This window comes from Lethenteron reissneri, chromosome 29, assembly GCF_015708825.2.
Source record: "Lethenteron reissneri isolate LAM-NWPU_2019-01 chromosome 29, ASM1570882v1, whole genome shotgun sequence".
Taxonomy (NCBI): domain Eukaryota; kingdom Metazoa; phylum Chordata; class Hyperoartia; order Petromyzontiformes; family Petromyzontidae; genus Lethenteron; species Lethenteron reissneri.
In genome coordinates this window covers 3,833,919-3,849,311 of record NC_083807.1, presented here as the reverse complement: position 1 = coordinate 3,849,311, position 15,393 = coordinate 3,833,919, and the positions used below count along the sequence as shown (strand labels likewise).

At 43.4% G+C, this 15,393-nt stretch overlaps 1 protein-coding gene across 3 annotated transcripts in view; it reads left to right on the top strand.

Annotated features, from left to right (window-relative positions):
- The window catches only part of UCKL1 (uridine-cytidine kinase 1 like 1), a 28,747-nt gene continuing 13,354 nt past the window's right edge, over positions 1-15,393 (top strand). The window contains exons 1-6 of one of the 3 annotated variants that reach the window (XM_061562434.1): positions 1-255; positions 10,297-10,490; positions 11,806-11,912; positions 13,069-13,239; positions 13,455-13,526; positions 14,054-14,243. In XM_061562434.1, coding sequence (XP_061418418.1) covers positions 176-255; positions 10,297-10,490; positions 11,806-11,912; positions 13,069-13,239; positions 13,455-13,526; positions 14,054-14,243 — 814 coding nt within the window. In that variant the 5' untranslated portion in view covers positions 1-175. Of the gene's footprint in view, positions 256-6,943; positions 7,643-10,296; positions 10,491-11,805; positions 11,913-13,068; positions 13,240-13,454; positions 13,527-14,053; positions 14,244-15,393 lie in introns of those variants that run through there. The other 2 variants (XM_061562435.1, XM_061562436.1) reach the window with 2 other exon arrangements.

The window sequence follows — 15,393 nt, the reverse complement described above, 5'->3', positions numbered from 1 at the left end:
ATTTTTAAAGCAGTGTCATTGACGAATTTGTTTTTTTTTTCAGTATATTTTATTTTGTTTAAACTACGCGCCCAACTGCCCGCGCAATCTGCAGCATCGACAACAATTTTTTTTTTATGTTTTATTAAAGTGCCGCCTCTCGTTCTCTCGCCGTGAACCTTCATCGTTGCCCGGCATGGCGGACAGCGTGGCAGCGTGTACGGCGACCAGCGGCGTTCACTTCGATCTCTCGCAAATAATTTCCCTGTCCGACAGGTAAACAACAATCAACGACACTCGGTGGGCTCGCGTGATCGCTCGCTCACTGTGTGTCGCCGCTTATTATAATGAGAGTTTGTGTTTGTTTAATTGTTTTCCTTATCGAGGCCTAACCGCGATGTGAAGCGCGTGTCTTGCCTGGAAAGCGTGCCGTTTTCCGGCCCTCCCCGAGGCGGGTGGCTATGCCTCCCCGAGGCTTTCCGGTAACGAGGAGGCCGAATGATTAATAATCTTTTAGGAAGATAAAACGCAATTTAACGTTCGCAGTTAAAACGTTAACTACGGGGCGATTGTGAGATGGGATTGATCGCACGTGGATCATCGTGGATATTGCAAATTGTGTTTTTGCACAAAGTTCCCTCGGAATTATGGTTTGTGTGGCATCGGGTTGTCTGTAATATTGACATGAAAATGCATGTTTCACCATATAAGGACAATCGTATTGTCCTTTATATTCGGCTTAGTTTGTTTGTTTCGGCATCGTGCCGTGTGATACAATACATTGCTCTGAATTACTTTCACATTGTTCGCTGTTACATTTTTGCTTGTCAGCGTAAACATTTGCCGTACGCTTTTACCCCATTTCGTCGGAGTCACCTTTGACAAATATATGTTTTAGCTCGGTGGGCCTTTATCCGTGGGTGAGCTAAAATAAATACCACTTCGTATGACTCAACAACGGCCACGGAAGATGTCAGACATTACTCGTAAAAGTTCCCTTTATGTCCCAATTTCGACACTAGGTGGTGCTGGTGGTGTACTTTTAAGTCGATCCCTTCTATCAAAGGTCTTAAGTTCAATGTCAAGCAAAGCGTGTTTGCCTCCTCAGAGCTGGGTGATGCCCAATGTGGATGGGAAAACACACATTTGATACGATGCTGTTTTTGTGCAATTATTGATGACCGTGCCGAAATCATTAACTGGCAACATGCGGTTCTTTATAAGGACGCTATTTTATGACGTTATTTATTAACGACCACCTCGTATCCATCACATACATTGCGGCTCTTGAAATATTGAGGTTTATTTTTTTTACCGAATTTCAAAATAAACGTCTCGTTATTTTGGTTGCCGACCTCTGAACTAGCAATGAGTGTGATTTGAGCACAGTTGTGTACATTACAGCATCCTCATTGTGTCTTATCTGTCATTCTTACACGTGCAGTGTGCATGTACAGCCCTTCGTCTCAGTTCAATGCTGGATGGGGCCTCTTCTCACCAAGGCCGTAGATGTAGACAGTCTGCATCAGCAGCAGACCATGCTTTCCCACCTGATGACATACGCTTGTGTTGCGCCCGAAACGTCGTGATTTATTTTATTAAATCCTTTATATTAAGTTCGCTTGCTTGCTTACAACCGTGCAAATCTTTCGGTCGTTTTTTAACCCACTTCCCGGGATCCAATCGAGCTGACATTTTCCACACAGACTCGTTGTGCGTGACAATTAATGTTCGTGAAATTTTTTTCCCAAAATTTTACACTTTTTAGGACAAAAATATATTTAATTACCAATTGCTTAATGGTGCAATGCAATCATCTGACCCATAGGTGGCAGCCATCTCAAGCCAGAGGACGAGAGGACTCTAGCCGCCACGCATATAAAGGATTTATAGTGAAAAACTTAGTTTTTACGGGTTATACTTGTTTTTCTACCTACGTGACTTTACCGAAAGAACCAAAGAGTATGGATTCCTGCAGTCACGAAAGCTTAAAATCAAGAAATAGAGGTTGAGAGAGACGCAAGGAGAGAGATAGGGGGGAGTAAAGGGGGTGGAGATGCAGTGGAGGGAGGAGAGAGATATGGAGAGGGAGGGAGATGTAGCAGAAGGGGGGCAGATACATATCGAAATGGGCAAAGTGAGAAATCAAGATACATTTTGCTATACAGCACAGAGAAGGTAAAGGTGGAGAGGGCTCTGTCATACCGTATTAGAAACAAGTTTTGCTGGAGGGACGAACGGATGGGTCTTGTACAAAGAACATGCAGCCACTTATATTAGGAATCGACGTTTGGCTGGAAGGATCTACGGATGGTCACGTTCCAAGGTCGTGCGAGCTGCTAGTATTAACACATTCCTCCTGCGGAGGGAGCTGGTAGGAACATTGGGTTGCTCGGTCAATGGCCAGGGTCAACGGCGGCGTGGTGTATTCCGCAAATATGCCCGACTGTGAGGGCGGGCACAAGCCGGCGTGAGTAGGTTAAACGTTGAGTTTTATAAGGGCACCACGGGGTGACCAGTCCCTCCCCACCCAGCCCCACCCCTCCCACCCCCCACCCAGCCCCTCCCCTCCCACCCCCCACCCAGCCCCTCCCATTCCACCCCCCACCCAGCCCATCCCCACCCTCCCCACCCAGCCCCTCCCTGCACGACGGACACAATAATCCCCTGTGGGCTGGTGTAACCTGGCGGTCCCTACAAGTATAACCAATGTCCTTCCCCATTCAAATACAAACTAACTCGTTCCACGGGGCAGAGAGCGTTGATTACTTAGTGCGTCACGTGGGATGTGTTTAACAATCATCGGGCGAGTGCAGCGAGTTGATTTGAATGATGGGGAGTACATCGGTAAATGTGGTCGGTCGCGAGAAACCTTGGTTCGAGCGTCACGGTTAGCTGAGTACAGCGCGAAAGAAGTTCAACATATCCGGCCGCTTAAAATGAATGTAATTATGCACTTACGCAGTATGCCCACGAGATGGCTCTACGACCCATCCCCACAAGTACAGTATTCTGTGTGAGCTGAACAGGTGACCATAGTTTTCACTTGTGACAGGGGCCACTTTCCAGGCAGCTTGCCCTTGAACGCCAGCATAACATTGTGGGCTGTACCCGGGTGCTTATGATCTGTAGTCCAAGTAGATCAGCGTTAACTACTGCAGTCTGCATCGAATATTTTTAAAGTAAATTTCAACCTGTAACTTTTCATAGGCGAGTAAAAAGCTCGCCCGTTCATTTTTTCATGCCTCAGTTATTTCGTAGTGACCTTCCACATTTTTTTTATTTCATCGCACGATGTCTTACCCTGCTTTTTTTGTTTTTCCCTTTCTCGGTATTGACTTCTCCGTATCTAATTATGTGCCTTGTGGTAGCTACCAACACCAGTTTTATTGCTTAATGTGCACGGTCATGCCACGGTTACCATGGTGTGTGAAGGCTTGAGCAAGTACAATGCCTGCTCTGTTGATGTCGGAGTATTTCCTTTTCACTCGAATTTCAAAAGCCCCATTGGAGAGGCATTTATATAACACTATGTAACGACATTTTTTGTTGTTTTGATCCTAGGTAGTAAGTGTTATTTCCTAATTGCTTATGCCTCAAAAGTACATAAAATGTCTATTATTTCCCACAAACTTTGCTTTTGTGACCAGGACATTGATATTTTGAAATTTACCTATTTTTCAGAACATTCCAGATAGATTCAGTGCTGAGTAAACTTGGAGTAACTTCTATAACATTATAGAACTTTCCAGTAATATAAATAGTAGGTTAAATACAGGGGCCTTAAGCCCACCAGTTCAGTTTAGTTCCAGCTGCCTAGGTGGATACACATCTGCATTTTTCTGAGATGGCATCAAGAGGTTGCAAGCATCTGGCAGACGCATTTTGCTATGTCTGCGGCCAATTTATCAAGACGAGCGAAAAAGTACTTTGTGGAAGCATCTGCTAAAATGTGTGAGGCCTACAAGGCATATTTCGGCATGCCTGTCTGGGATCAAGACAAACCCTGGGCACCTCATTTCACCTGCGAGCAATGCAAAAAAACATGGACAATTGTTGCTCAGAATTTTATGTCATAAAATTTGTTAACATTTTTAAAATTGTAAACATTTTTTATTTTAAAATGTTTTACAATTTTCAATGTTATTAAAAAAATATATCGTATATGAAAAATGTTGCGAGAATCTCTTACACATTAGTCATGGGTGAAATAAATGTATTGTAGGATGGTACAGCGGGGAAAAGAGAGCCATGAAGTTCGCTATCCCAAGAATTTGGCGGGAACCCACTGACCACTCAAGTAACTGCTACTTCTGCATGGTGGACCCTTTCAAACGTCGGACTGGCAAGAATGCACCTGCTATCACGTATCCGGACCTTCCTTCATCCATCGCCCTGGTGCCACACTGCCATGAGCTCCCCGTACCCACTCCTCCGGAGAGAGAGCAGCCCTCTTTAGAAGAGAGCAGCAAGTCAGAGAGCGAGGAAGACGTAGAACCAGATGAAAATTTCAGAGGTGGAGCTGGGGAGAGAAACCCATACTACCCCAACCAAAAAGACCTCAACGACTTGATCAGAGATCTTGGTCTCACCAAGTCCAAAAACTGAGCTTTTGATGTCTGGGCTCAAGCAGTGGAACTTGTTGGATGAAAGTGTGCAAGTCGCAGATCAGAGGATGCATCACCAACCTTTTTGCAGCTTCTTCACCCGTCAAGATGGGCTCTGCTTCTGCCATAATGTGACCAGTCTGTTCGAGGCAATCGGAATCGCCTGTAACCAGAATGAGTGCCGCCTCTTCATTGACAGCTCATCCAGGAGCCTCAAAGCCGTGCTGCTCCATAATGGTAACGAGTTCCCGTCTCTTCTCCTGACTCACTCGGTGCACCTCAAAGAGGATTGCAACAGCATCAAGACCTTGCTGTATGCCTTGGCGTATGATGAGTACGGCTGGGAGGTCATCGGAGACTTCAAAATGGTAGCATTCTTGATGGGCCTCCAAAGCGGGTTTACCAAGTTTCCCTGCTATCTTTGCCTTTGGGACAGCAGGAACACCAAGGCGCACTACCACAGGCGGGACTGGCCACAGCGGACCAAGTTCTCTGTGGAAAGGAACAACGTCAACTGGGAGCCACTGGTGGACCCCCGGAAGGTGCTGATGTCACCACTGCACATAAAATTGGGCATTATGAAACAGTTTTTCAGAGCTAGAGATAAGGAGTCGGCAGCCTTCAAGTACCTTCAAGACTTCTTCCCTAAGCTGTCTCGAGGCAAAGTTCAAAGCCGGTGTCTTTGTCGGACCACAGATAAAGAAGATCCTGGAGTGCAATGAATTCCCCAAGAAGCTCACTAGTAAGGAGAAAGCAGCTTGGAACAGCTTTGTCGCAGTGGTTTCCTGGGCAATCACAAGGTCGAAAACTGTGGAGCTGGTTGAGACTGGTGAAGAACTATGGCACAATGGACTGTAGGATGTCCTTCCAAGTCCATATCCTTGATACTCATCTTGATAAATTCAAGGAGAACATGGGAGCGTACTCGGAGGAGCAAGGCGAGCGCTTCCACCAGGATATACTCAACTTTGAACGCCGCTACCAAGGACAGTATAACAAGAACATGATGGGAGACTACATTTGGGGGCTGATTTGTGAAAGTGATTTACAGTATAATCGTAAATCTATAAAAAACTACTCGCTTTACTTAATCTTTTGTAGTCATTTTTATATTACTTTAGTATAAATACATGTTCATTTTGATTCATATGTTGTTTTTTCAAAATATCACTGTCCTGGTCACCAAAGCAAAGTTTGTGGGGAATAATAGCCATTTTCTATACTTTTTTGGGCATAAGCAATTACGAAATAACACTTACTACCCAGGAACAAAAATTGTGTTACACAGTGTAATTATTGGTCTTCTGGAATCGGATGCAGAGGTAATCCGGTTTTTGCACGGATGAGGTTTGTTCTTTACATTTCGGTTTAATTTAACGGGCATTGCGGCTGGAGTGTTTGTTTCAAAACGATATTTTACAGATCCATTATTGAAAATACATACGTGAAATGTTTCCCAAGTCTTATGTTTTGTCACGTTTACATAAGTACCTTATCTATATATATAAAATCGCGAATCTGTCTGTCTGTCTGTGGGTCGCCGGACCATACGCAGTTTCATTGGACGGCGGTTGCCCCTGGCAACGGGTAGCGACGCCTTCGCCGCTTTCATTGGATGGCGGTTGCCCCTGGCAACGGGTAGCGACGCCTTTGCCGCGGGGTGGACGCCATTTTTAATTCCCGTTAAAAATAAGCGCACGCATTAACACGCGACTCTGAGGTAAATTCATCAAAATTTCACGTCCTCTTCACTCCTCCCCCCACCACAATGTGTGCAATTACTATTATAGGGTCGGTAGATTATAAAATTATAACGATTAGACAGTATTATTGTAGCGCGGGGGGGGGGGGGGGACGCCACCCGTACCCAGCCTCAGCCGGGTGGGCAATTTAGGTGAGGCCGGAGGCTCTGCACGGTGCTAGGCCTCGACACCCACCACGCGACTCTGAGGTAAATTCATCAAAGTTTCACGTCCTCTACAGAGTGGTGAGGGAGGGAGAGTGGTGAGGGAGGGAAAGTGGTGAGGGAGGGAGACTGGTGAGGGAGGGAGAGTGGTGAGGGAGGGAGAGTGGTGAGGGAGGGAGAGTGGTGAGGGAGGGAGAGTGGTGAGGGAGGGACTCAGCCTCAAAACGAGTAACTGGTGTGGCCTATTAACATCGCCACTGGGGAGACAAAGGCGGCCGGGCGTGGTGGATACAAGTCCCGGGCGAAGCCGGGTAGTACAGCTAGTGTATTACATAAGCACCTTTATGTAATCCAGGTCCGCTTATGCATTGTGCACAACATGTACACGTCGCCTCGGGATAATGGTTGGAGGGATTATTGCAATACATTTTCAAGCACATACTTGTCACGCAGGGCACATTGGTAACACCATGTTTTGCAGCTGCTTTCCACGGTAGCGTAATAAAAAATTTTATAGCACGCCTTAGACTTGCCAGTGACACTCCCAACATCATCGTTCTGGCTTGTTTGCCTTTCGCGTTTTTAAAAAAAGCTTCACGCATGTACAGTGCCTCTGTATGTATGTATATATAAACACACACACACACCACAAGCCCCTTTTCCTACCATTGCCGTCACTAGACGCGTGCCTTCGTCACAGCTGCTGACACATAATAGGGGCAAGCCGGTGGAGGGGCGTGCTATTAATAAACGGACAGGACTGAAGCCGCACCGCGTACGACTTTAGCTTCTCGTGTTGATACGAGCCACAAACAGAAATCTCCGTTTGCCCCAAAGCCAAACAAACTCCTTTCAGGCAAATAAATAGGCGTTGGGTAATGGGCACGTTTCGTCCGCGCTTGTTACAGAGGGGCAATATTAATGACTTGCGTGACTAAAAAGTAGGCTATCAATGTTTTGACACGGGTTTTTTTTTACTGAACATATGATGATGTTGTTTTGCCCAGATGAGTGCTAACGCGGCTGCCCAGATTGTTTTTGTTTGGTTTGCTGGAGCGTCATTTATTTAATACAAAACGAATATGTATGGAGAGGAAATTTACTTTGGTGCTATTGTTTCTGGACAGTCAAGTTTTCGCTTTAATCCTAGGTAAGTCTTCCTTTGAACTGCTGTACTATTGCTATTCAAGTTTATTTGATTTAACGTTGTTTCGAGTGAATATTTAGTTAATTGTTGAGAGATAACGTTCGCAAATGTTTAATAGTGCCTTGTTTTCTAGATCAATTAAATTTGACGTGAATAACTTTTGGCGATTGTTATTGGTGACTTACTGCGTGAAGTTTAGTGTGAAAAACTGAATCGGTGTCGGGAAATATAAAGTTTTCGATGTATGGTTTTTAATGAAAATGTTGTGTATATGCAACAGAGTGGGGTGTCATGTTACAGCTGTGCAGATGAATAGAGTATAATTGAAATCATTATTGGCATTTAATAAAGCATCCACTTCAGTATGCGCTGTCAAATATTGTCCGATTTTCCAAGCGTTAAATAGTATATATACTTTTGACTCTTAGAATGTTTTGTTTCTGACTGCATACTATGATCTGAAATTAGATTAACAGGAAAGCCTTTGCAGTTGCCTTTTGGGCAAGAACTAACTGCAAATGGTTAATGGTTACAGCGTACACCACGATGCTAACAGGAATTCCAGCAATTAAAATGTAAAACTTTAAATTCACGTAATTATGTTCAATGTGCTATAACTTGTCCACGTTTCTTCACCTGGCTCCTCCCTGCATTGGCAACTCACCCCGTCATTTAAACCGAGGGCGCTGTTCCCAAAAATGCTCTCCGTCCGTTTGTGCATTTTGGTTTCTGGGAACCGTCGACCGTGACGCAATTTTAAGCACATGCCGCTACTGCTGGTAAATGCCAGAGATGTTTGTAGGATGGCAAAAAGGATTGTATTAGAGTGTAATAAATTGCGTGCAATACATAGTGACCTTTTTATAGCCTATATTGTTTTTGTTTCAGGTATAAAGCAAACGTTGACCTTGGTTGCTTTGGGTCATTGCTCACCAACTAATTGAATGTATTTAAACTGGCTTCATAACTAATGAACATTTTTGCTCATGGCATTGTTTGAATGTGTCGTAATCAGTATATTAAAGTTTTAACTAAATATTATTTTCATTCCTCTGGGCCTAAAAAGTCACACGGTTTCATTGATTTCTGAAAACCGGCGCTTGTAGTTCACTACCTATTAGGAGTATTGCTTTAATGATTGCTTTGCCATAATTTAATACACATGTAGAGACTATTACTTTGACAAAACTGTACTTTCTAGGAACAACATTTAAAATTATATTCTTGTGAAAATGTGTAACCGTTTATGGGTGCAGTACTCTCCTGCAGTTTTTTCTCCATCCTGCTTATCAAACAATATAGTGCTCTAGTTCTTACAAAGTATTTTGTTACAAGGCTGTGAACGTACAACGTTATTTGTCAACAATATATAATGAATTGGATAGATCATGTGCTGTTATTCATTTCATGTCATTAAGGGATTTAAAAGTAAAAAATAAAATATATTTTTTTAACATTCAGAAGCGTAGCATCCACATTGCGGACTCATGAAATGAAAAATTTTTTTGCCCGAATTATTTTTTATCAAGCCACAAATTTGAGTTCCTTCCTTAAACACGTCTGAATACTGAACATTTTTACTACATTGCAACACAAACAAGTATGTCACATGACTTACCGTGGTCGAGGGCTCATTTGTACGTGTTACATTTTTACATGTACAGTAGTTCCTCCTTTAACATGGTAGATGCATTCCTGAAAAGTGGTGCGTTAAGAAAAAACCAGGTTAAGCGAGTAATTACTGTTACTGAATCGCATTTGCACTATAAAATAAGCCTGCTGTCATCCTATGGCAGAACAAAGAACTGATTTGTTTTGAGCGCTGCCACGTTACCGTATCATTTCGCGTACTGTATCAAACCGCTCAGCTGCGTAAAATCAAGAAAGTAGTTCGTCTGACACTCAGAAACCGAGTTATAACGGGCGCGTTCCACATTGTGCAATGTGTTCCCGAATGGAAGAACTGTGTTATCGCGAAAATGCGTTGTGTGAGCACCACGCGTCAAGCAAAGTCTTACTGTGTTGCGTAATTACCGTAAAGGGTGAGGAAATGGATGTCGAAATTAATCAATTAAAGGAATTTTGCATCTCAATATATGATTCGGGTCACTGTACTGGTGTACAGTGGTGCCTATGACATTCTTATTAGTTTTAACATCACTTCCTCTACATTCCAAACCTACTTTAAACGCAGTTTAACATGTAGACTTTCGCGACTAATATTCGTTGGTTGTAATCACCATCAAAATTTCTTACTCTTATTGTAAATATTGTGGGTTTACTCTCCAACAATCCAACAAACCAGTGTGCTGAAGTTATAACTATCTAACCCAAAAAAACCTGTATTATGGATATGTTAAATCCATAATACCAATGTTTTTCTAATTTATTGAGTGTATTTAATTGTCCCTTGTGACTGACTGCATTTGGACACATGCTTGTTGGTTTAAACAAAAAAAAATCTTGACCGAAAGCGATGAGTAAAATTCCAGCATGCCGGAATATTTAGTTAGAATTGTGTGATCGCTTTGGATCGGTCACAAAAACTAAACACTTCCACCGCATATTTAGAAAAGTCCGTGAGATTTATCGCCGCTTAGTACCGGGTCGATGACGTTGCGTTCTCCTTTTCCGTTTGTGTTTGCCACCCTCCTCAGCAATGACGACTCGCTACAGGGCCTGCTGGAAAAGCTGCCCCAGCGGCCACCGCTGGCGCCACGCAAGCGCACGACCAGCCAGAGCAAAACTGAGCCGCCGCTGCTGCGCACCAGCAAGCGCACCATCTATACGGCCGGTCGGCCACCTTGGTACAACGAGCAGGGAGCGCAGTTCAAGGAGGCTTTTGTCATAGGTAATACTGTCCTCACCAAAAATGTACATTATCTGGCAGCTCGACAGATTTATGTCCACCGCACTTCACGCTGAACCGATTTGTTCTCAATTCTGCCCTCGGTCCGGTCGTAGGATTAGCTAAAATGGAAGGCTGTGAGATTCTGTAAATAATTCAACGTGTTAGGAGTCGAAAAAACTGCTTTGTTGATGCATACATTATATTTTTGGCATTTTAAAAGCATTTAGTTTATTATACAGAGTTCTGATTGTATGATTGCCCTGGGGATATGCCAAAACAGTATAGATTTGCAAACAAATTTAATGAGGCAAGAATGTCTGTGTGTCCCGCGCGTGACGTCACTCCATGTCGGCCAGCCCCCCCCTCATTAATAATCATGGCCAGGTGACGTCCTCCACATGGACCCCTCCGCCCTCATTAATAATCATGAGCAGATGACGTCACTCCACATCGAACAGCCCCCCTCATTAATAATCATGAAGAGGTGGCGTCTTCCAAATGGACACCCCCGCCATTAATAATAATTAGCAGGTGACGTCACTCCACATGGGGGGCGAGGCGCCTCCTCCCCCCTCCTCGGCGTCAACTTACAACCCTCACTACAAAGGCAGAACCCTCACATCACACGATCTCCGTCACGCTGTTGAGACATCAAAGTAAAAAGGACGTCATGATGAGCAAGGGATTATAACCTTTAAATGAAATAAGTCTGTGTCACCGCGGCCTTACAAATTGCACACGAATTGATGCAATCAATGTCACGTCGCGGTCTGCTTTTCGCTTGCAAGTTTCAGATTTACTGAAATACACCCGTCCAAGGACGGGCAAAAGGCTGGTGCTATAAAGTTTGCTTACTTATTAGGGTGTGTTCAACTAGAGCAGTAAATGTTGCCGTTTACGGTAAAACAGCAATCACTTAAAGGATAAGCATTTTTTTCAGTCATTGGTGAATGTGTATGCTTGTCATGCGATTTACCTTTACCTGCCGTTGTACCCAGCAAAGTTGGAGTTACTGTAGTTAACAATGCGACCATTGCCACCTTTCTCAGATAATTACGGGTACTTTAACGTATTCGTAGGTGCTAACACTCGAGGTTCGGGTGAGAAAAACATTAAATTGAGCCTTAATGTAAAAAGTTATCTGGAACAAACATTGATTTGTTTAACCTGCTGTTGAATTACTTATACATTTGCCAAACCTTAACACCGCATGATCTCTAGGCAGGTTGTGACCAAACAAACATAAGTAGCTCTCGTATTTAGGTCTCTTTGGCCTTTGGCTCATTTAACATCGTGTGAGTGTGTCTGTATGCAGGCCTCTGTGGTGGGAGTGCTTCTGGGAAGACCACTGTAGCCAATAAAATCATAGAGGCCCTGGATGTGCCATGGGTCGCCCTGCTTTCCATGGATTCTTTCTACAAGGTGCAGTGTGGTCTATCACAATTGATTGTAAGGTTTCATATTTAGCCTGGTTTTACTGTATGTATGTTGAACTTCTTTCACACCGTACGTAACCAACCATGCTAATCGGAGGTATTGCTCAATGGTGCATCTGTTTTTATGCTTGTTCAGTGGAATTCATTTTACTAGTATAGGTTTATAGTCGATTAAAATATTGGCCACAAATTACTCATTTGGGACTACACAAAGCAATCTTTGGCACCTACTGGCAGACCAATGCTCATTTGCTGACCGTTTGCCGAGTAAACTTGTGCCGTACAGGGACAGCTGCCATGGGGAGGTCTCCTTCGACTGCTTGAGATGAGATTGCGATGAAAGCGCTTTTGAGATGTTGATACTCATAAAGCGCCCTTTCAATGCAAAGACTATGATTAAACAGCAACTCAATTCAAACGTTCTGTGCAATCTCCAAAGTTCTAAATACATCAAAGTATCATTAATATTATCCAATGTGTATAGTTATTTCAAATGTTCATTTAATAGTCCATTGAGTAAGTTAATGGTTACTTTGTAACTGACATGAATATTCAAAAGTGTAAACAAGCTTTCGTGCCAAGGTTTTGTTCCATTATATCCTGGTTCTACACGCTCATCTGTGGTTACCCAGGTGACCCTCATCCTAGTGCGTATAGATAGTGCGGTGTAACACTTGTGTCACTTTTACATCACCAACTTTACACTATGAGACCTCCTTTACCAGTGGCAAAATATAGTAATAGGTTTTTACCCATTCAACTGGTACAAAAACTGACACCTTTATACAAGGGATCATGTTTGCAATAACCACAACACAAGCAGTCAAAATGCAAACAAAAAGAAACAACTCTGATAATGATGATATGCACTGTCCTTGAAGTTGATTGGTCCACACCCGAGACAGCGTTTCTTAGAGCCTGGTCTCCATTGGTGTTGGACCAGATGACGGCAAAAGGCGTATCATTATCAGAGTTGTTTCTTTTTGTTTGCATTTTGACTGCTTGTGTTGTGGTTATTGCAAACATGATCCCTTGTATAAAGGTGTCAGTTTTTGTACCAGTTGAAAGGGTAAAAACCTATTACTATCGCCAACTTTGTTGCACTTTGACATTTTACTTAAAAGCATTGTTCACGGTCGCAGATTTTTAGCAAAGAGGAGCAGGAGATGGCTGCAAAGAGTGAATACAACTTTGACCACCCAGATGCGTTTGACTTTGAACTCATCATCAGCACTCTCCGTAAGTTGAAGAAGGGAAAGAGTGTGAAGGTGCCCATCTACGACTTCACCACGCACAGTCGGAGGAAAGAATCGGTATGCCAGTTGCACATTGCACACCGTGCCATGCTCAGATGCATACCACAGCATTTCATGAAGTAGTCATTCTTAGATGCCAACGAAGTGAGGATAGAAGGAAAAAAACATCCTACACTTACAGGCTGTTTATGATATGTAACTATGTTTTGAATCTTTCTTACACCGAGAGATGGTTTAAATGTCTAACGACTTGTACTTTTAATGTTTTCTAGAAAACGGTGTACGGAGCAAATGTAATCATATTTGAAGGTATCCTGTCATTTGCAAACAAAGAGCTCCTGAAGGTAAGCTTACTCGTAGTCCACTGATTCACAATCGTTAGTTAATTAACATATACTGCACGTAATCGACTAAGTTTAGCAGAATTTATTTCAGGTGGACTTTGGACTCATGAGTAAATGTTATTCACGTGCCATAAATGTTCAATGGAAACATAAAAAATAGAAATCATCCATTTGAACCTATTTCTTGTGTAGCCTATGACCAAATAACCCAGAATGCGCTAGATATTGGAAACTCAGCAGGGTTAAACCTAGTGTTTAAATGGGTGACTGCTGTGAAGAGACAGGTTGTAATAGGGCTCATGGGGCTATGTGTTGGGCAGTGCAAATAGAACTGTACTGTATTTCTATACTCCAACATCTAAGCTTTCTGCATTCACCACCCTGCACAGAGGAACTTATTCCGCAGTGAATTGACAAAATGGCCGTACATCACATTGATTCCACGGCGTACGTACACGCGCGTGTACGGCAACGACCCATCACAAATTAATCATCGGCTCATGCCGTTCGTTCTCGGTGCTACCCAGCTGCTCGACATGAAGGTGTTTGTGGACACCGATTCGGACATTCGTCTCGTACGGCGCCTGCGGAGGGACATCACGGAGCGCGGGCGGGACATCCACGGCGTCATCAAGCAGTACAACAAGTTTGTGAAGCCGGCGTTCGAGCAGTACATCGAGCCCACCATGCAGCTGGCCGACATCGTCGTGCCACGAGGTGGGCACGCAGGGCACGCTATTTGGACTCTTTTTTTACCCTCTAAATTGTGTTCTCGCTTTCTTGTGGCCACCTGTTGGGGGTTGAAATGTATGTACATACGTTGAACTTTTACCGCAGACATACATAGCCAACCGCGCTAATCGGAGGTGCGGGGGAGGGAGGACAAACTTAACACAAAAAACAGTCCTAAAGAAATGAGTTTTCATTCTAGATTTAATATTGAAGGTGCTTTTGGTCACAGGCTGCTTTGCTGCTGTCATAGCTAAAGCTCTGTGCACCCAGGTTCGTCGCTCGAAAGGGTTGATGGCCAATGGCGGAGATTGGTTATGGAATGTATATATTTCCGCACCTCCGATTAGCATGGTTGGCTACGTACGGTGCGAAAGAAGTTCAACATGTATGTATGTCGAACTTCTTTCGCACAGTGAGACATACTTTGTTTGAAGCCAAGCAGGGCCTTCGGCCCTGCTTGGCTTCAAACCAGAATTCAGATCCCTTGTGAAGCCCCAGCCGACACAGTTTGGTTCCGCCTCAGACTAAGCCGTAAGAGTTATTGTTGTCCTTTGTTTTTGTATTTACTACTGTATAACAGTGCCAATGATAATGGGGAGGGGATTATGTGATTCCGATCACAGCTGTAAGTTGTTTGCAGTCTGAAAAACGTTGATTTGCTTTGTGTGAATCTAACACTCAAGAGTACAAAAAAACTGAGTGGTTATAAATAGTGTACATCTTTGGTTCATCTTGTGCAGAATATGCAACAATAATGTACATACTTTGGGCATGAAATGTATCCAAGTCATATGTGGTGCACAGTGCAGGCTGTCACTAACCTGCCCCAGTTTATGTAATTCAGCACAGTAGCACAGTGACAAGCATAGCTTCTCAAAGAATTGTGCTGCTTCAGCGTTTGTCCAGCCAGTTACTAGGAGATAGCGTGCAATTGAGTCCTTAGAGGTTGTTTTAACACGTCATCTTTTTCCAGTCTGTATTGTGTTGTGCTTTACATATGCAGATGTCTCCATTACCAGAAAACAATTCATTTTATACTATTTTACACTGATTGTATAGTCTTACTGGTTTGAACCACTAATTTATTTTTCAAATAATTGTATTTACTCTGGTTACTTGTAAGCACGTTTATATT